This window comes from Protopterus annectens, chromosome 6.part0 (assembly GCF_019279795.1).
Source record: "Protopterus annectens isolate FY-2018-M chromosome 6.part0, PAN1.0, whole genome shotgun sequence".
Taxonomy (NCBI): Eukaryota; Metazoa; Chordata; order Ceratodontiformes; family Protopteridae; genus Protopterus; species Protopterus annectens.
Genome location: NC_056737.1, coordinates 783,531,122 through 783,548,340, shown reverse-complemented (window position 1 = coordinate 783,548,340; position 17,219 = coordinate 783,531,122). Strand labels below are relative to the sequence as shown.

Below are 17,219 nucleotides of genomic sequence, written 5' to 3'. Positions count from 1 at the left end.
CTGGATTGCAAATCCTCATTTCTAACTACTCTGTTTGGCAGATACAGATTACTAAGGATACCATTTGGAATAAATTCTTTGTGAAGTCTTCCAGCGTGCAGTGCAACAGATTTTTTTTTTGGATTATCCCTGTGCCATAATAGTAGATAATCTATTGGTTGGAGGCAATGGTGAAGCATAGCAAGACAAGAACCTCAAGAATGTTCTAGGCAGAACACGTAAATTAAACTTGAAGCTCTATCCTCTGATGTGCACATTCGGACTTCCAGAAGTTAAGTACGTAGGACATTTGTTTACAAGTACAGGTTTGAGACCTGACCCGACCAAACAAGCAGCTGTTCTTGAAATGTCATCACCAGATAATGTGCAAGCTTTACAGCATTTTCTGGGCATGGTCAACTATTTAGGCAAATTTATACCAGACTTCTGGGAGATGACAGCAACATTAAGAGAGCTTGCACGCAAAAATGTAGCTTGTTCATGGTTGGAACAGCGCCAGAAGGCATTTGAAGACCTTAAGCAGAAAATTGCCACCCCACCTACATTAAGATACTATGATGTGAATAAACCAGTTGCTCTTTCCTGTGATGCTTCAAAATTTGGTCTAGGCGCAGTTATACTACGAGGGCAGACCAGTAGCCTATGCATCTAGAATACTAACCCAAAGTGAGAGGGTCTATAATTAGAACATCGAATATTTAACAGTTCGAATCACTAAAGCTCAACCTTTAGTGATCGAACTGTTTAAACATTGACTGTTCAGAAAAAAAAATAAAAACAAAAAAATAAATAAATGGTGTAGGCAGGGGGGCAAGCCCCCCCCCTGCACCCCCCCCCCCCACGCTACTTAAATATACCAACTCCGAGACCGCACTACATTGAGGTAAATGGAAATCTCCCCTTATAGAGATTTCCGTTTACTTGTTTGATGTTTGGCAATTTCGCTATTCTCATGTCGACAATGTCAGATTCGACATTGTCGGCTTTCGAGAATCTAATATAGACCCAAGTGAGATGCAGTATGCCCAAATTGAAAAGGAACTTTTGGCAGTAGTATTTGCATGCTCCAAATTTCATGTTTATATTTATGGTCGAGCTATTCAGACTGAAATTGATCATCAACCTCTAGTTACTATTCTAAAGAAGCCTATGCATTCTGCTCCAGCAAGATTACAAAGAATGATGCTCAAATTGCAAAAGTACAATTTCAGAATGGTGCACACTAAAGGCGAATTGCTTTATCTGGCTGATACTTTATCCAGATCTCCCAGAATTACAGCAGAATAGCTTAACACACAAACCTTTGACTTTGATGTGATGTCAGTGCGTAATTTTTCCACCTCTAGAATTGATGAGTTAAGAAGTCGCACTCAGACTGATCCAATTTTGGAGAAGCTCAATTACTATATTAACGTTGGATGGCCGTCAAAGCAGTCTAGTGCCTCACCTGAAGTGCCAATGCATTTTCCTTACAGAGATGAATTGTTGATGGAAGATGGCATTATTTTCAAAGGTCTTAAAATTGTTGTTCCTGCTTTCTTACAACAAGAATTTATCCAGATTTTGCATCGTGGTCACCTAGGGTCCACATCCACTAAGAGAAGAGCAAGAGAATTACTATTTGTCCTTCATTACCAAAAGACATTGATAGAGTTCTTTCTTTTGTTCAGTATGCAATAGTACCAGATCACATTAGCAAAGAGAACCATTTCAGCTAAGTCCAATTCCTGAACTACCTTGGTTTACTGTAGCAACTGTTATCTTTGAGTGGAACAATCAGCACTACTAAGTTCTGGTAGACTCTTATTCGAATTGGTTCGAGATTGATCTACTACTTCATCTGCTGTTACTAAGTTGAAACGTCATTTCTCAGTTCATGGTAGTACATACAAACTTTTTTCTGACAATGGTACTCAATTTACTAGCCAGTTGTTTCAGAAATTTGTGAAAGAATGGGACTTTGTACATGGCACTTGTAGTCCTGAATATCCTCATTCCAATGGTCTAGCTGAAAGAGCAGTGCAGAGTACAAAGCAATTACTTGAAAGGTCAAGGCATGACAATACTGACATATTCTTGAATTTGCTTAATCTCAGAAACATACCCCGTGATGATATTCTTTGCTCACCTGCTCAAAGACTACTTTCCAGGCAAACTAGAACTACACTATCTGTTTCTTCAAGTTTGTTGCAGCCTAAATCCAAGAACACTAAAACCATCAAGGTTCAATTGTTTAAGAAGCATAATATCCAGAAATCTAGTTACGACTGATCGAGCAGATTACTTCATCCGTTGACGGAATGAGAGACTGTACGAATCCAGACAGCAAAAGGTTTTGATCGAATAGGACAGATTGCAGGCATCTGTGCCGAGCCAAGATCTTACTTGGTAAATTGCAAAGGAGTAGAGTAGAGGAAGAATCACAAACATTTTCCTGTGCCAGAGTCGTCATCATTGCGATACCAACATTGTATATGTGATGTGGACTCTAAATTGAAGAGCGAATCAGACACTGTTTCCAGACAAGAATGTGTTCAAAATTCTGACTCCATTCCAGATAGTGAGTTGAACATTCCACAGGTCAACCACTTTACAGAAACTGTCCCAGTTGCTAAATCTAATAACCAGTTTTATGTCACGCAATATGGGCTTGAATATATGAAATATGCAGCGACATGGACTCAATTGTACATACATGTATATTTAATATTGTGTAATGCATGACAATGGGTAATCTGTGATTTCTGCATGCCAAACAGTCTCATAACAGCTGCATGATCTATTTCTCAAACAGGGAGGATGTAGATCATAGTGTAAAGTGTGTACTGTATCTTTAAGAAGCATGCAAGGCTGTATGTGCACGTATATAACCCACACATGTGCAAACCCCTAATGCTATTTTGAAGGAACAGCCAGGGAGTAAGCATGCTTGATCATAATTATTAGTTTGTATACAAGTTACTTAAGTTAAAGTCAATAGCTTACAGTAGTAATGTGTTTGTATGAAGTAAAGCTGCTTGAATAGAGCTCATAAATAGACTATTCATGTCCCAGACATGAAAACGACAACCTTTTTGGCCTTGTGTTGTCTCAAAAAAGGTGGTGAGCCAGGGCTTGCCCACCCATACACAATCAGACACTTGACAGTAGATGCCTCAGATCTGCATGGATGAGACACTTAGTGTCTCAAATTATAGAGCAGGTGGTCAAAGAAAGAAAGAAAAACTTCACAAAAATGGAAAGAAGTGCTAGCAGTCCAGTATGCTCTTAGAAGTCCTACAGCCTCTATGGGTCCCAGGTACCAGGCATCCTGAGGGATAGTAACAGACAACACTGTTACATATTGTATATCAGCTAAGGTGGAGTCATTAAAACTTAACTATGCAGGCTGGTGGTAGAAATCATTGTAGATGGCAGCCTATATGCTCGTAAAAGTAGACCTTGGTAGCAGACCATTTGAGCAAGGACATCTTCAACTTCCAACAATTGGGTGCTTCACATACAGGTTTTCTAATCATTAGTCAGAAAATGGGGCCTCCTGTAAATGATCCTGTTAACATTACCCCCAGAACAGTTAGGCAGGTTCTCTTCTAGGAGCCCTCACAAGAAGGACTGGGTTGAATAAGCCTTTTTGTCAAATGGAAAGGCAAATTCAGTTATGCATTCCCACCTCTTTCCCTAATTCCAATGGTGGCTCAGAAAATTATAGAGGAGAGACCAAGATTTTTCCTCATTATACCCTATACTTCCACCTGATAGAGCTGAACAGGGGGATTTTCACTGTTCTGCAACAGCAGGTGGACCTTTAGGTTCATAGGTTCGTACTAGGCTATCTGCTCAAGGGCATTTATAAGCCTAGCCCATAGTTATTTGGCTTTCGCCACCCCTTTAGTTTGAATAAAACTATGCCTATTATTTTGCTGTGCCTCTGTCAAGCAGTGACACTGAAGTAATCCCTGGGGTATATCTGCGATCCCCCATCCATTGGTCAAGATTCCTCTTGAACAAGGCCAGCGAGGTGCTCTGCCTCACATGTACCGGGATTTTGTTCCACAGCATAGGGAGTCTCTGGGTGATGAATCTGTCCCTCCAGCACGTTCTATTAATAACCGTGTCAAGGTTTAAGTCTCCCGCCCTTGTGGTTCTGAGGGATCTAGATTTTTTGAGGTGAAGCATATTCATCAAATCAGGGTTTGACATGGCCTTGTATGTCAGGCACAGGTCACCTCTGAGCAAGCGGTATGAGACTGACTAGAGCTGGAATTCTTTCAGTTGGGCAGCATAAGACATATTTTTGAGACCAGGGAAATCGACAAAAAAGAATACCCAGCAAAAACAAACGAAGCAGGCACCCAAGAACTCCAAAATAAATGTAAACGTATTTATTAGTATAAACGTTTTCGCTCTTAGCCAACACTTAGAGCTTCTTCAGACAATACAAAATTGGCGCCAAATGACTTTTGTATACAATATACATGATGTCATTTCCTGAACCACAGTAAATTTAACATTTAAAGAAACAAGAGTTTTAAAACCTATGTAAGATAAAATGTATTAAAAGCTTACATCTTTCACCGTGTAAATTGGATTATATAGGTACCTAAAAGGACGACTTTTATATTTGATGTTTAAATGTCAATGGAACCTACAATTTATGTTACCTCCACATAGTATCTAGTGTTAAATTTAAAAAAGTATAAAAATGTTTTCAAAGGTGTTTTTAAAACATACCAGACCCAAACATTCAAATTGCTTAAAATGTTAAGCCTAAATAATATCTTTGTAAAATATTAGGCATTTACTTTGTAGGAAAGCATGCTAACCATCCTCATAATAAATATACACATGGAAATACTTAATACCATCAAGAAGCCAATAATTCCTACATGGGAATTTGTTACAAAATGTTTTATATATATACAAAGTATCCCCTACATTTTTTAGGATTTCTTAAATGAAAAGATGGTATCAGGCCCTCAGATAACTTTTGTATTTAAGAATAGTAGATATATTACACAAGTCATTTAGACCGGGTGGGGAGAAGGCATTCAATAGGAGCTGCCATTCTAATTCCTTTATTTCTAAAAGAAGTGATTGAGGGCCCCCCCTAACCCCTACTTTCACCCCATCAATTCCCATAAAGGAAAAACTATGTCCTATGTTGTCTAATACATGCTTAGAAAGTGCGTTGTCCATTTTTTTGTTTTTCATTGCATAGTTGTGTTCATAAACACGGTCCCGCAATCTGCGGTCCGTCTTTCCGACATAAAATGCAGGACAACAGTTACAAAACGCAATGTAAATAATGGACTTTGATTCACAGTAGAACTTCTGTCTGATGTAAAATTTATCACCCCTAATCATGAATGAATTTCCTGTTCTTAAAAGCCTACACCAGTTACAAAACCCACACGCAAATGTGCCAGTCTGTCTAGGCGTCTCAGAGGGTGTGTTTTCATTTTGTAAGAGTTCTTTCAAATTTTTACCTCTCTTAAATGTAAACCCAGGAAAGACACCTAGAATGTCAAAAAGGTAACTGTTATTAGTGATGAATTCCCAATTTTTCTTAACAATGTTGCACATGCTATGGATGTGTTTATTATAGGTTAAAATAAACCTATTTTTAAAATCCACAGTGGAGGTGCAAAGGCTATGATTTATATTAATCTTGTCAATCAAAGGGGGATTTTCTACATCTTCACTTAGAGTTAATTCCAGATCTATGTGATTACGGTCATTTATTCGTACAGTGCCTTGTAAGAGTGGCTGGTAAAACCCTGTGTTCCTTTTGAAAGAAACCTCGTCTATGAGGTTATCCAAAAGCTCAATAGGGTACCCCCTATTTTGAAACATATCCTTAAGGGTACTACACTCTTCTTCAAAGTCAACAAGGGTACTACACATACGTGTTGCTCTTACTAATTGCCCCTTGAAGATGGACTTCTTCTGATTCAAAGGGTGGTTACTCGAGAAATGAAGGAAGGCATTACAATAGGTATTCTTCCTATAGATTTTAGAACGGAAACAGTTGTTTTGAATATCTTTTGTAAGTTTCACATCTAAATAATCAACTTCACATGTTGAAAAATTGTGAGTGAATGTTAAGAAAGAACATGATTCATTCATGTAATTCACTAGGTTGATTGCCATTTCAGAGTTCCCATCAAGAAGGACAAAGGCGTCATCCAAAAACCTAGTGTAGTATATTGAAATCTCCTTAAAGGGAAGAAATTTAAATAAGAAATTCTTTTCCCAATAGGCCACCACTAGGTTCGCCACACTCCCACCACATGGTGATCCCATCGCGATCCCCCTTTTCTGTATGTAGTGTTCATTATTAAAATTTACACATTTAATACATTTTATCTTACATAGGTTTTAAAACTCTTGTTTCTTTAAATGTTAAATTTACTGTGGTTCAGGAAATGACATCATGTATATTGTATACAAAAGTCATTTGGCGCCAATTTTGTATTGTCTGAAGAAGCTCTAAGTGTTGGCTAAGAGCGAAAACGTTTATACTAATAAATACGTTTACATTTATTTTGGAGTTCTTGGGTGCCTGCTTCGTATATTTTTGAGACCCTTTATCCTTTTGGTGAGGAACTTTTGGGGCCTTTCCAGCTGCTGCAGGTGTCGGGTCAGATACATTCCGAATGGGGCATTGTACTCAATCATAGGTCTAATGAGTGATGAGTACAGGGGGACGATGACCTCCCTTGATCTAAATGTGAATCCCTTCATGATCAGGTGGGCAATGTAGAAGGTTTTCCTAACTACTTTAGCAACATGAGTGTCAAACGAAAGGCTACTGTCAACGTGGGTCCCCAGATCCCTGATGACTTCTTCTGTGCTCAGTGGATTGCCACCTATATGGTAGCTAGGGGTAACCTTGTTTTTCCCGAAGGGTATGACTATGCATTTCTTGGCATTTAACTTTAGGCCATGGCTCTGGCACCAGTTATCCGCTTCTGTGAGGCCCTTCTGAAGGATATCTGTGTCAGATGTGTTTTCGACTATGGCCAGTTTGCAGTCATCTGCAAACTTTGTCAGCCATAACCCTCCTGTGTTTGCTTGTACTTCAGAAAAGTAGATGCCGAACAAGAGTGGACCCAGGACTGATCCCTGTGGGACACCACTTGTGACAGGCTTTGAGTCTGACATGGCTCCAGCAACTCTGACCCTGTGGGTTCTGTCACTTAGCCAGTTTGCAACCCATCTTGTGATGTATGGGTTTACATTCAAGCTGATGAGTTTTTCGATGATACCTGAGTGGGGTATTGTGTCGAAGGCCTTTGCCAGGTCAAGGTAGGCTGTATGGACTGCCTTTCCTCATCAATGGCCTTGGTGACTGTCTCAAAAAGTCAACCAAGTTTAAAAGGCATGATCTGCCTTTGACAAAGCCAAACTGGGTTGGATCCAAAGTCTGCAAGTTCCCTATGTCTTTATTTATGAGTTCCATTATGATCCTCTCCATGGCTTTGCAGATAAGGCTTGTCAAGCTAATGGGACGGTAATTTCCAGGGTCGGTGGAGGCACCGCCCTTGTGAAGTGGGACCACAGTCGCCGGCGCCACTCCTTGGGTACGTATCCTGAGGTGAGGCTAAGATTAAACAGCTGTCCTAACTGCGGGTTTAATTCCTCATTGAGTTCGTGGAGCACACAGCCGGGGACACCATCCGGTCCCATGGATGCTGTGTTTTTGCTTTGGAGAGAGCAGTTCTCACCTGGGTGTTGGAGATGTTTGGGGGCTACAATCCTCTGGTATAGATATCTCTCCTTTTGGGGGGGAGGGGGGGAGAAGTTTGCACTGAACCTGTCAGCCAGTATGTTGGCAATGTGTGTAGGTTCAGTAATCTTCACATCATTTTGAACTAATTCTGAGCATATCTGGGAGTTTCCTCCTAGGTTTCTAACATAGCTAAAGAAGGCCTTATGATTGTCTTTTGAGTCCTTGGCGATTTTTTTCTCAAAATTTGCCTTGGATGATTTTATGAGAGCTCTTAGTTTTTTACTTATAATGATCAAAGGTGTCTTACCTTTCAAGGATTTTGCTCTATCTTGTAGTAGCTTCCTCCTTTTTAATTCAGGAGGAGGGAACTCTTAACACATCCAAAGCTGTCTACTGTCAACTTGGCAAATCTGGGAGATATAACCTTGCTACCCTTTAATCATTTTTTGAAGACATGCTTAACACAATGAGGGAAGCCAGAAATATAAAATGTTTGGCTGTATGGAAACAATTCTACCTTTGGTGTCAAAGAAGGGGGTCTGGGGCCCACAGACATGGATGTATCAGTGATCCTTCAGCACCTGTCAGAATTATTCTGAACCGGCTTTAGCTTACATATTCGTCAAGGTTCATCTGTTTGCTGTTGCAGCATGCTTACCCCTAGACCCCCCCCCCTTGCATTTTAAAAGACCAGTAAAGCATCCCCTCAGGGTAGAATACTGCATTTCATGCCACTGAAAATGTCAGTTTGATCCATCATGGCACCCTAACACTACCTTCCATTGAGACAGCAGATTCAGCACACCTAAAGTACCGACCATGGAAGAGTCGTCTTGGTAGCAATGACTTCAGACAGGAAAATCTTGGGTTTTGATGTGAAAAGAGCCTTTCCTGATTTTCCTCAAAGACAGGATCACTTTCCATGCTAGATGGGCTTCCAACTTCCAGTCTTCTTTCAACAGTTTTGAGAGAATCTTTCACTCCTTGGATGTGTATAGGCAAGTTAGATACTCTGCCTGAACAGAACAAAGATGTACAGAAAGACTGACAAGGTCTTTGTGGTTTTTCGAAAGTGCAAGAAGTGACTTCCCATCTCCAAACAGGCCATCTCCAAATGGATTTCTCACATGCAATATTTTCTTTCGCAAGTACCATGGAAAACAGTTAGCAGGGGAGATGAGGGTCTCACTCTGCCAGGGTTGCAACCAGTACCATAGCCATCCTGAAAGGAGTGTTGACTCAAGATATTTTAGAAACAGGTACCTGGTGGTCTTTTTCCAACATTCCAAACTACAGCTGATGTCTAGGGTTTGAATGCGTTTTGCGTCAGCAATTTTAAAATAGAAATTGTTTGCCTCTTCTATGGGTGTACTACCCTCTAGGGGCAGGGCCTGAATAATCAGATTATGCCTGCCACAGTGGCTTACATAAAAAGCATAGCACAATTGTGTTATCAACTTAAATTGTATGTTAGTCAACACACAACATTTTTAATGAACAAGGATGTAATCGAAAATAAAGTCTTCGAATGGCCATAGTCGACCAACATAAAGGGACCATGATCTAGTATTAGCTTACTGGTAATTTAACTTTAACAGAACCTTCCCTTTCCACAATTTAATGCAACCTTGGAGTTTGTATATATAATTAGAGGGGGGTTGTGGGGAGTGAAACCACCCACATTAGTATTGCTCCATGTTCACCGAATCCATCTGTTGTGGAAGGGCTGCGCCCCACATATACCCCCTGATAATTATATATACTAACTCCGAGGTCGCACTAAATTGGGGAAAGGCCAGGTTCTAATAAAGCTAAGTTACCAGTAAGCTAGTAGTAGATCGCAGTCCCTTTATGTTGGCCAACTATGGCCATTCAATGACTTTATTTTCGATTAGATCCCTGTTTGTTAAAAGTGCTGTTCATTGACTAACATTCAGTGTACAATTGTTTGATTCAGTATTTTTTCGATCGCCGAACATAGACTCCCCTTATGAGGATGATATGGTTGTGTCATTACTAATTTCTTTCTATCACAAATAGTCATCTGTATTCTGTCCACTGACTCCCTCCCAGGTGACCTCTAGGAAACACTGATTACAGAGTTTGAGGATTACTGAACGTCTGTGTTACTAATGCCATTTATTGCCTGCTGTGTGTGACTGCTGCTGAACTGTATGATTATTAATTTTGGAATGTTGGCTTTCAGAGTTTTTTGAGGTCCATGATGTTCTTTGTAAAACACTCTAATGTGTGGCAGGCAAATTCTGCCAAAGACTTTTTCAAACTGTGCATTTTTGTTTAGGAAGGACCACTAGGTTTCTTTGTCTAGACACTGTGTGATCTTTAGGAAGAAGATGCTGACCAGTGGAGCTGGGAATTTCAGGGTTTATGTAAGTCAGAGACCTTTGTGCAGGCCATCTTACCCACTTGGTGAGGTCTCTGTATCCAACATGTAACAAAGACTAGGAAAGTAGAGCGGCATAATTTTATTACCATTAAAGATTTAGAATTAGGCCATAGAGACCCTGTATTTTTGAGTAGACCTGTCAGTCTTGATTCTGGAGAGAACTTCTCTCTTGCATCTCCAGTTTTATGTCACTATTGTGAAAGCCTCCCCTGTTGTAATCCTTGTGGGGGGAGTTAGTGAGATTCAACCTTTGGCTACCATTGCTGCTTTGGTGGCCTCCAAGGGATCATTCTTGATGTCCAGGATGGAAAACAGTTTCCCAGGTACCCATGAAGGATACCCCCCATCCCCCATGATTTATACTTGCTGCTCCTGCAGTGTTGATCATCAGATTTTCTAATTCTAATTGATTGATAGTAAGGTCTGTCTAAAGGACTTACAGACCTCAAATAACTGAGACTTTCCCTACTGTTAGCAGTGTAGTGCCATCTTTGACCTTTAGTCTGCAGAGGCATATGTCACAGCTTAGTAGAGTATTAGCTTTCAACCTGTGCAGCACTTCATGTTAAAGGTCCCCCTTCCAAACAGAAGAAAGGAATCTGCACTTGCAGGCTCACTGGAATCGGACCTTGAAGGGGGATGACCTTGCATGCTCCTTTCACGTTTTGTCTCAAGGGGGTTACAATGCTGGGCCGAGAAAGAAATTGGTTCAAGGGGATCAATACTGTATCCCAGTTAACAAATTGTATAAATAAATAAAATGCCAGCCTTAAGAAGACAGTCTTATTGCCCAAGAACTTGTGTTTTGGTGACGCATTGACTGTAATGAAGAAACATTTTAAATGGGCATCAGAATAGAGATCTGCATTTGGTAGGCATTTAAGAGCCCAAGCCTCTAATGGTACCCCCCCCCCCATCTTCCTGTGTTCAGAGATGCCTTTGAGTTAGTGTCTTTGAACTGAAATTCCCAGCTGCTGGCACCAAAGAAATCTGATAGTGTATTGTGCAAGATGAGTTTAAGTACTTTTTTATAAGAATCTTGTGGCCAATCCAATGGTTGTCTCTTTGTAGGCTTCAGTTCTGAACATGTTCTGTAGTAACAAGAAGAGAAGGATTGTGGTACTTTTCCAGTTTGGTGGAAAGTAAAAGTGTTTACTTAAAGCCCCATTTGCTTTCAGGGGTGTAAACTACTAAGTATGAACTGGAGATGATCTAACAAATACAGGAAATGTTATTGGATGTCTTAGATGAAAGCATGAAAAAATGGTGGTAGGTTGGCCCACACTACTTTCAGTGGGGGTAGATATTCAGTAATAATTAGTTATGAATGTACAAATGCATACCGTAGGAAGTTTAACAGTCCTGCAGAGACATGGACCTCTGCCCGAGAATGTGAAGAGTAGCTTTTGGATGTGCCCTTAAGCAAGGATCTGGGCCACCCTTTCTGGAAGTTTTTAAATGTTGGAGGAAAAGGTTAAGGTGATATTCAGTAAGTGTATTTGTTCACCCTCCAGTCACATGTAGTTTAGGTACCAGACAGAGAGATTTTTCGAACAGTAATGAAAATGTAGGCACCTTTCCTGAAGGAGAAGGGCCCACACTTTGGGAGATGCAGTAGTATCTCACCACTCCACTTTGAAGGTACAAATGAGTTATTGTGGAATAAAATTCTGATGATCAATGGTGACAGTTGGGGCCAAAAGTAAAACATCCAGTCATTTCTATTTTGTAGTACACTTAATTTGAGTAGCACGATGATGGAACTAAAGACGTTTGCCCATTGAATTACTGTAGGCATTATTGTAGACGTGGTAACATGATGGGATACAGCGTTTTGTTGAAATCCTGTGGTCACTGAATGCATAGGAGCATGGGCACCATAGTTGAACAGTGTTGGCAGGATGAATGCCATCATATCTGCAGTAACAAAGCTTATTGCATGTAGGTAGTATGGGGTTGTGTAATATCACTGTGACCTGTTTATACCTTTTTCTCTGCTCCTGTGTGTATCCCTCCCCTGAATGAAAGGGAGTGCTGCTACACGTTATTCCATCTGCGTATAATTTATTCACAGTTGTGTAGGCTATTGTCTTGCAGATGTTTTTAGTCATCAGTGTTTGCTTATTGTTGGTGGTCAGGAGGATGTTGAGTTTCAGAGCTTTAATTTTGAGCTCTTTGTGCTTTAACAGGAAAATCAATTTTCTTTTCTTTTTTTTTTTTTTTTTGCAATCTAACTAGCTAAATCCATGCACTGTTTGCATAGGCTTTACCTCTGAGGCAGATGGACCCAGCTGTCGAAACTGAATAATTTGACTTGTTGATATTCCCTTGAGTAAGAGAAAGTATTTCTGAAATATTTTTCAGCAGCTGGACCATCAAGCATCCGATGTTAGTAAAAAAACTTTTATTGCATTATGGAAATTAAAGCTGCAAGAGTGATTTTTTAACAATAAATGCCCAGCTGACATATACCTAGCATTGAATATGCATGCTTCTTGACTTCTCCTTTATCAGTCTTGTTTTAACTTCTAACTGCATTATTTGGCTGTTTGTGCTTTTCATGCATCAAATCACTTTTGTATTGTAACAGATGATTAATTGATTCTGCTTTGTTTGGCTTGTTCATTTTTTTTTTGCTATGATTGCTGAACTACACATTTATTGATTGGCATTAATGACTGCTCGCTCTTCCATGCTTCTGCGCTGCCTGTAGGACTTCTTTGGGAACACTAATGGCCGACAGGTGAGTGCAGCTTGCTGTTGAATTTGTTTAAGCATAGAAGAATGGTTTCTTTTAAAACTGTCAGCTGACCACAATGTTGGGTCAGAAGATTTGATTTCGTATTAAATGTGTATATTTATTTATTTATTTCATTTCATTTTTATGTGGCATATTTACTTTATGCTGTTCATGTTGGAACTGAAGTTAAGCTTAGCAGACAGTGGTTGGTTGTTTAAGAGTTAAAACCCTTATCGGCCTAGTATGTTTATCCTGGTATCACGCATACCTCCTTAGATTTAGAAACAGATACTTGTGTTGTGTGGGTGGCACTGACTAGAGTGGGGTATTTGCTCATTTTAACTGTCTTACCTTAAATCTTACATGTGTAGTAAGTCTGTAAACTAAATATAATTCTTAATTGTGAAACTTTTGGAAAATAACATACAGAAAAGCATTCATATTTGCCACTGAAATGCAACCACCATCTTTGGATTGTCACATCAAGTCAGGGTTTTGCAGTTGTACAGCTAGTCACATGCAGCTGTTCGCTCTGCACCATTTTTTTATCTCTTACAGTGCCTGTAATACTTTCTAGGTTTAGATTGCCCTGTATTACATTACATCCCCACATTTTCTGTAGACTATGTTCATTATTTTAGTACACTGAGACAATTAACATTTCTAGTCTGTCCTTGAATTACATTTAACATTTATTCCAATTCTTTATCTTCTATCTGTTCCTGTTTGTGCACCTGCCCCATGCCCTCTTGAAAGGCTCTTTTGAATTGCTTCTCTACAACTCATTCTTTTAACCCAGCCTACAACTCTTTCCTTAAGAAGGATTTTTTCATATTGAGAGAGAACACTGATCGTGAATTAGTATTTCCTGATGTCACTCTGACATCCCTCCTCCATTTGCCATTCATGCCAGAGACTGCCCCTTCATTAGTTCTCACTTTGATACTATTCTTAGTGCTTAGTCTTTTCTCATATACTTTGATCCCCATTCCTCTTAGTATCTTTGTATACCATTCCCCCTTTTCCTTTATCATTATCATAGTCATTGCCTGGACTTTTCTTGAGATGGCTTCTTGATCCAACCTCTATATTCCATGACTAGGCCTAACCAGCATCCTGTGTAATGGGAAGATTACCTCTCCATGTCTCTATTCAGCACTCCCGACAGTTGGCAGTTCACTGTGTTATTGATCTTTGCGACTGCTTTCTGACATTGCATCCTGACACTTCAGTCATTTTATTTTTGATCCTTAGTATTTCTAAAATGTTACCTCTCTGTGTCACCACCAAAATGTATACCTTTTCATGGAAAGCCGTATTTGTCACATGTTTGACCACCTGTGATGTACATTTGGTCTTCGTACAGATTGTTCTCGTTGTCCTTGGTCAGTGCTGCAGTTTGGGTGTCATCAGTAAACAGTCAGATGTTGTATTTTTACCATAAGTGTGATATGAGATGCAGATGTAGATATGCTGAAAAGCATTGGCTCCAACTGCAAACACTGTCACAGTCCCTTGGTCATTGGCTAGTTGTGTGATGGCTTTCTACCTTGTCAGTTTGTCAATCTCTAAACCTTTCATATCTGCTAAGGAGATTTTCTTCATTAGCTTTTAGTACTCTGGCCATCCACGCATACTCAACTTGTTAGATAAAACTTTCCTAGGTTGCTGTTATATCTGCACCTACCCATCATACCCAGCTGTTTTCTATTACATTTCCACTTTCTTGCACTGTTGAAGATATGTGATTGGATTCCAAACAGCCCCAGGCTACCTTGTGCAAAACAAAAAAATCTTCAAAATTCAACCCATTTCTCTGTGGTTTTTGAGTACAGGCTTTCAACCTTATTTGCCATTGTGTTTCTTAACTCTTTGCTTATTCCCACCATAGTTTTACATAACTGTTATAACCTCTAGTTCTTTGTACCCTTAGCAACACCACTGAGGTTCATAGGTAGGTACTAGGCTATCTGCCTGAGGGCATTTATAAGCCTAGCCAGAGTTTGTCAGCTTTCACCGCCCCATTGATTAATTAACTGAGCCTCTGTCAAGAAGAGCCAATGAAGTGATTCCAGGGGTGTATTTTCTGTTACCCATCCACTCGTCAAGGTTTCTGTTGAAGAGTGTTAGTGAGGGGCTCTGCCTAATGTAGTTAGGAATTTTGTTCCAAAGCACGGGTAGTCTCTGTGACAGGAATCTATCCCTCCAGCATGTTCTATTTATTGTTGTGGCGAGGTTTAGCTCACTAGAGCGAGTGGCTCGCAGTGACTTGGATTTCTTGAGGTGGAGCATGTCCATCAATTCTGAGTTGGACATGGCTTTGTAAGTCAGGCAGAGATCACCTCTGAGTAAGCGATATGCCACTGAGTACAGCTGGAGTTTTTCCAGTCGGGCTGCTTATATCCTGCATTTGTGGGTTGCTTAGGATGTATGTTTGAGACCAGTAATCCTTTTGGTGAGGTACTTTTGTGGTCTTTCCAGATGTTGGAAGTGTCTTGTGAGGTACATCCCAAATAGGGCATTGTACTCTATGATGGGTCTGATGAGTGACGAGTAGAGGGGCACTGTAACCACTTTATTTCTAGATGCTAACCCTTCAGTAATTAGATGGACTACATAGAAGGATTTCCTAACTACTTTGGCAATATGATTGTCAAAGGAGAGATTACTATCTACCTGGGTCTCCAGATCTCTTATTGCCTCTTCTGTATTAAGGGGGCCACCATCTATGTGGTAATTCATGGGTGTTTTGTTTTTCCCAAACGGGATGACTATGCGTTTTTTGGCATTTAGCTTGAGACCATGACTTTGACACCAAGTGTCCGTCTCAGTAAGGCCCTTTTGGAGAATGTCCATGTCAGCCGGAGAGTCAGTTATGGCTCCCAGTTTGCAGTCATCAGTGAACTTGGTTAGCCGTAATCCTCCTGTGTTTGCCTGTACTTCTGAGAAGTATATGCCGAACAGTAGGGGTTCCTGGACCGAGCCTTGTGGGATACCACTTGTAACTGGTTTAGAGTCGGACCTGGAGCCTGCTATTCTTACCGTGAGTTCTGTCTGTAAGCCAGTTGGCGACCCATCTTGTGACGTAGGGGTTTATGTTCAGGCTGGTGAGTTTTTCTATAGTTCCCGAGTGGGGAAAGGTGTCAAAAGCCTTGGCGAGGTCAAGGTAGGCTGTGTGAACTACCTTCCCCTCATCTATGGCCTTGGTGACTGTCTCGAAGAAGTCAACCCAGTTTAGTAGGCATGATCTGCCCTTAAAGCCGAACTGGGTCGGGTCAAGTGTTTGGTGGTTCCCAATGTCTTTGTTAATGAGTTCCATGATGATGCGCTCCATAGCCTTGCAGACCAGGCTAGTCAAGCTTATGGGGCGATAGTTACCAGGGTCAGTTGTGGCCCCTCCTTTGTGGAGCAGAATAACCGTTGCTGTGCGCCATTCTATGGGCATGTAGCGTGTGGAGAGGCTGAGGTTGAACAGTGTGTTTAGGTGGGGGGTTAGTTCGTTCTGTAGCTCGTGCAAGATGCAGCCTGGGACACCATCTGGCCCCATTGACACTGTGCTTTTGGCTTTTGAAAGGGCTGTTTTCACCTTTACGTCTTTGATTTCCGGGACACTACACTTTTCTGGTTATGTTGTGGGCCCTTTTGGGGGTGAGGGCGGGGTGAAGTTTGCACTGAATCTATCTGCCAGGATGTTGGCAATATCAGTGGGTTCAGTATATTTTGTGCTGTTTTGCACTAGCTCAGAGCATATCTGCGAGTTGCCACTTAGATTCTTGACATAACTAAAGAAGGCTTTGTGGCTATCTTTTGAATCCTTGGCTATTTTTCTTTTGAAGTTAGCTTTGGAGGATTTTATGAGGGACCTTAGTTTCTTACTGATACTGATCAGGGATGTCTTTCTTTCTTGGGATTTGCTTTTTTTCTGAACTAGTTTCCTCCTTCTATTGTATAGCCTGTTTATGGCAGGGGTCCACCAGACTGGTTTCCTTCTCTTAGGGGAGTGAGTCTTGGTTTTGCTAGGGATGGCATGATCCATGCATCCTTGTAGGTGCTCTTAGAGTGCATTTGTAAAGGTTCCTGCATCTTGGACATTGTTATCCTTTAGCGTGGGGGATGTGAAACCTACCACCTCTGTCTTAAGTAAGGTGAAGTTTGCTATAGAAAAGTTTTTCACTGTGGTTTCCTTGGTTGGAGGTGGCGGTGTGGTGTGGACATCCAGAGTGATTAGTTTATGGTCTGATCTAACCAGTGACGGGTTGACCTCAGGTGTGAAACACCTGTTGCCCATGTTGGTGATGACCAGGTCCAATATGTTTTCACCTCTGGTAAGGGAGTTTACC

General features: G+C 40.7%; 1 protein-coding gene across 4 annotated transcripts in view; it reads left to right on the top strand.

Annotated features, from left to right (window-relative positions):
- Positions 1 to 17,219, top strand: part of DAAM1 (dishevelled associated activator of morphogenesis 1) — a 3,124,549-nt gene that overhangs the window by 2,509,873 nt on the left and 597,457 nt on the right. For 3 of the 4 annotated variants that reach the window (XM_044074457.1, XM_044074458.1, XM_044074459.1), the window contains one exon: positions 12,853 to 12,882. The exons of the other annotated variant lie outside the window; for it this stretch is intronic. In XM_044074457.1, the coding sequence (XP_043930392.1) occupies positions 12,853 to 12,882 (30 nt within the window). The remainder of the gene's footprint in view (positions 1 to 12,852; positions 12,883 to 17,219) is intronic. 4 annotated transcript variants of the gene reach the window in all.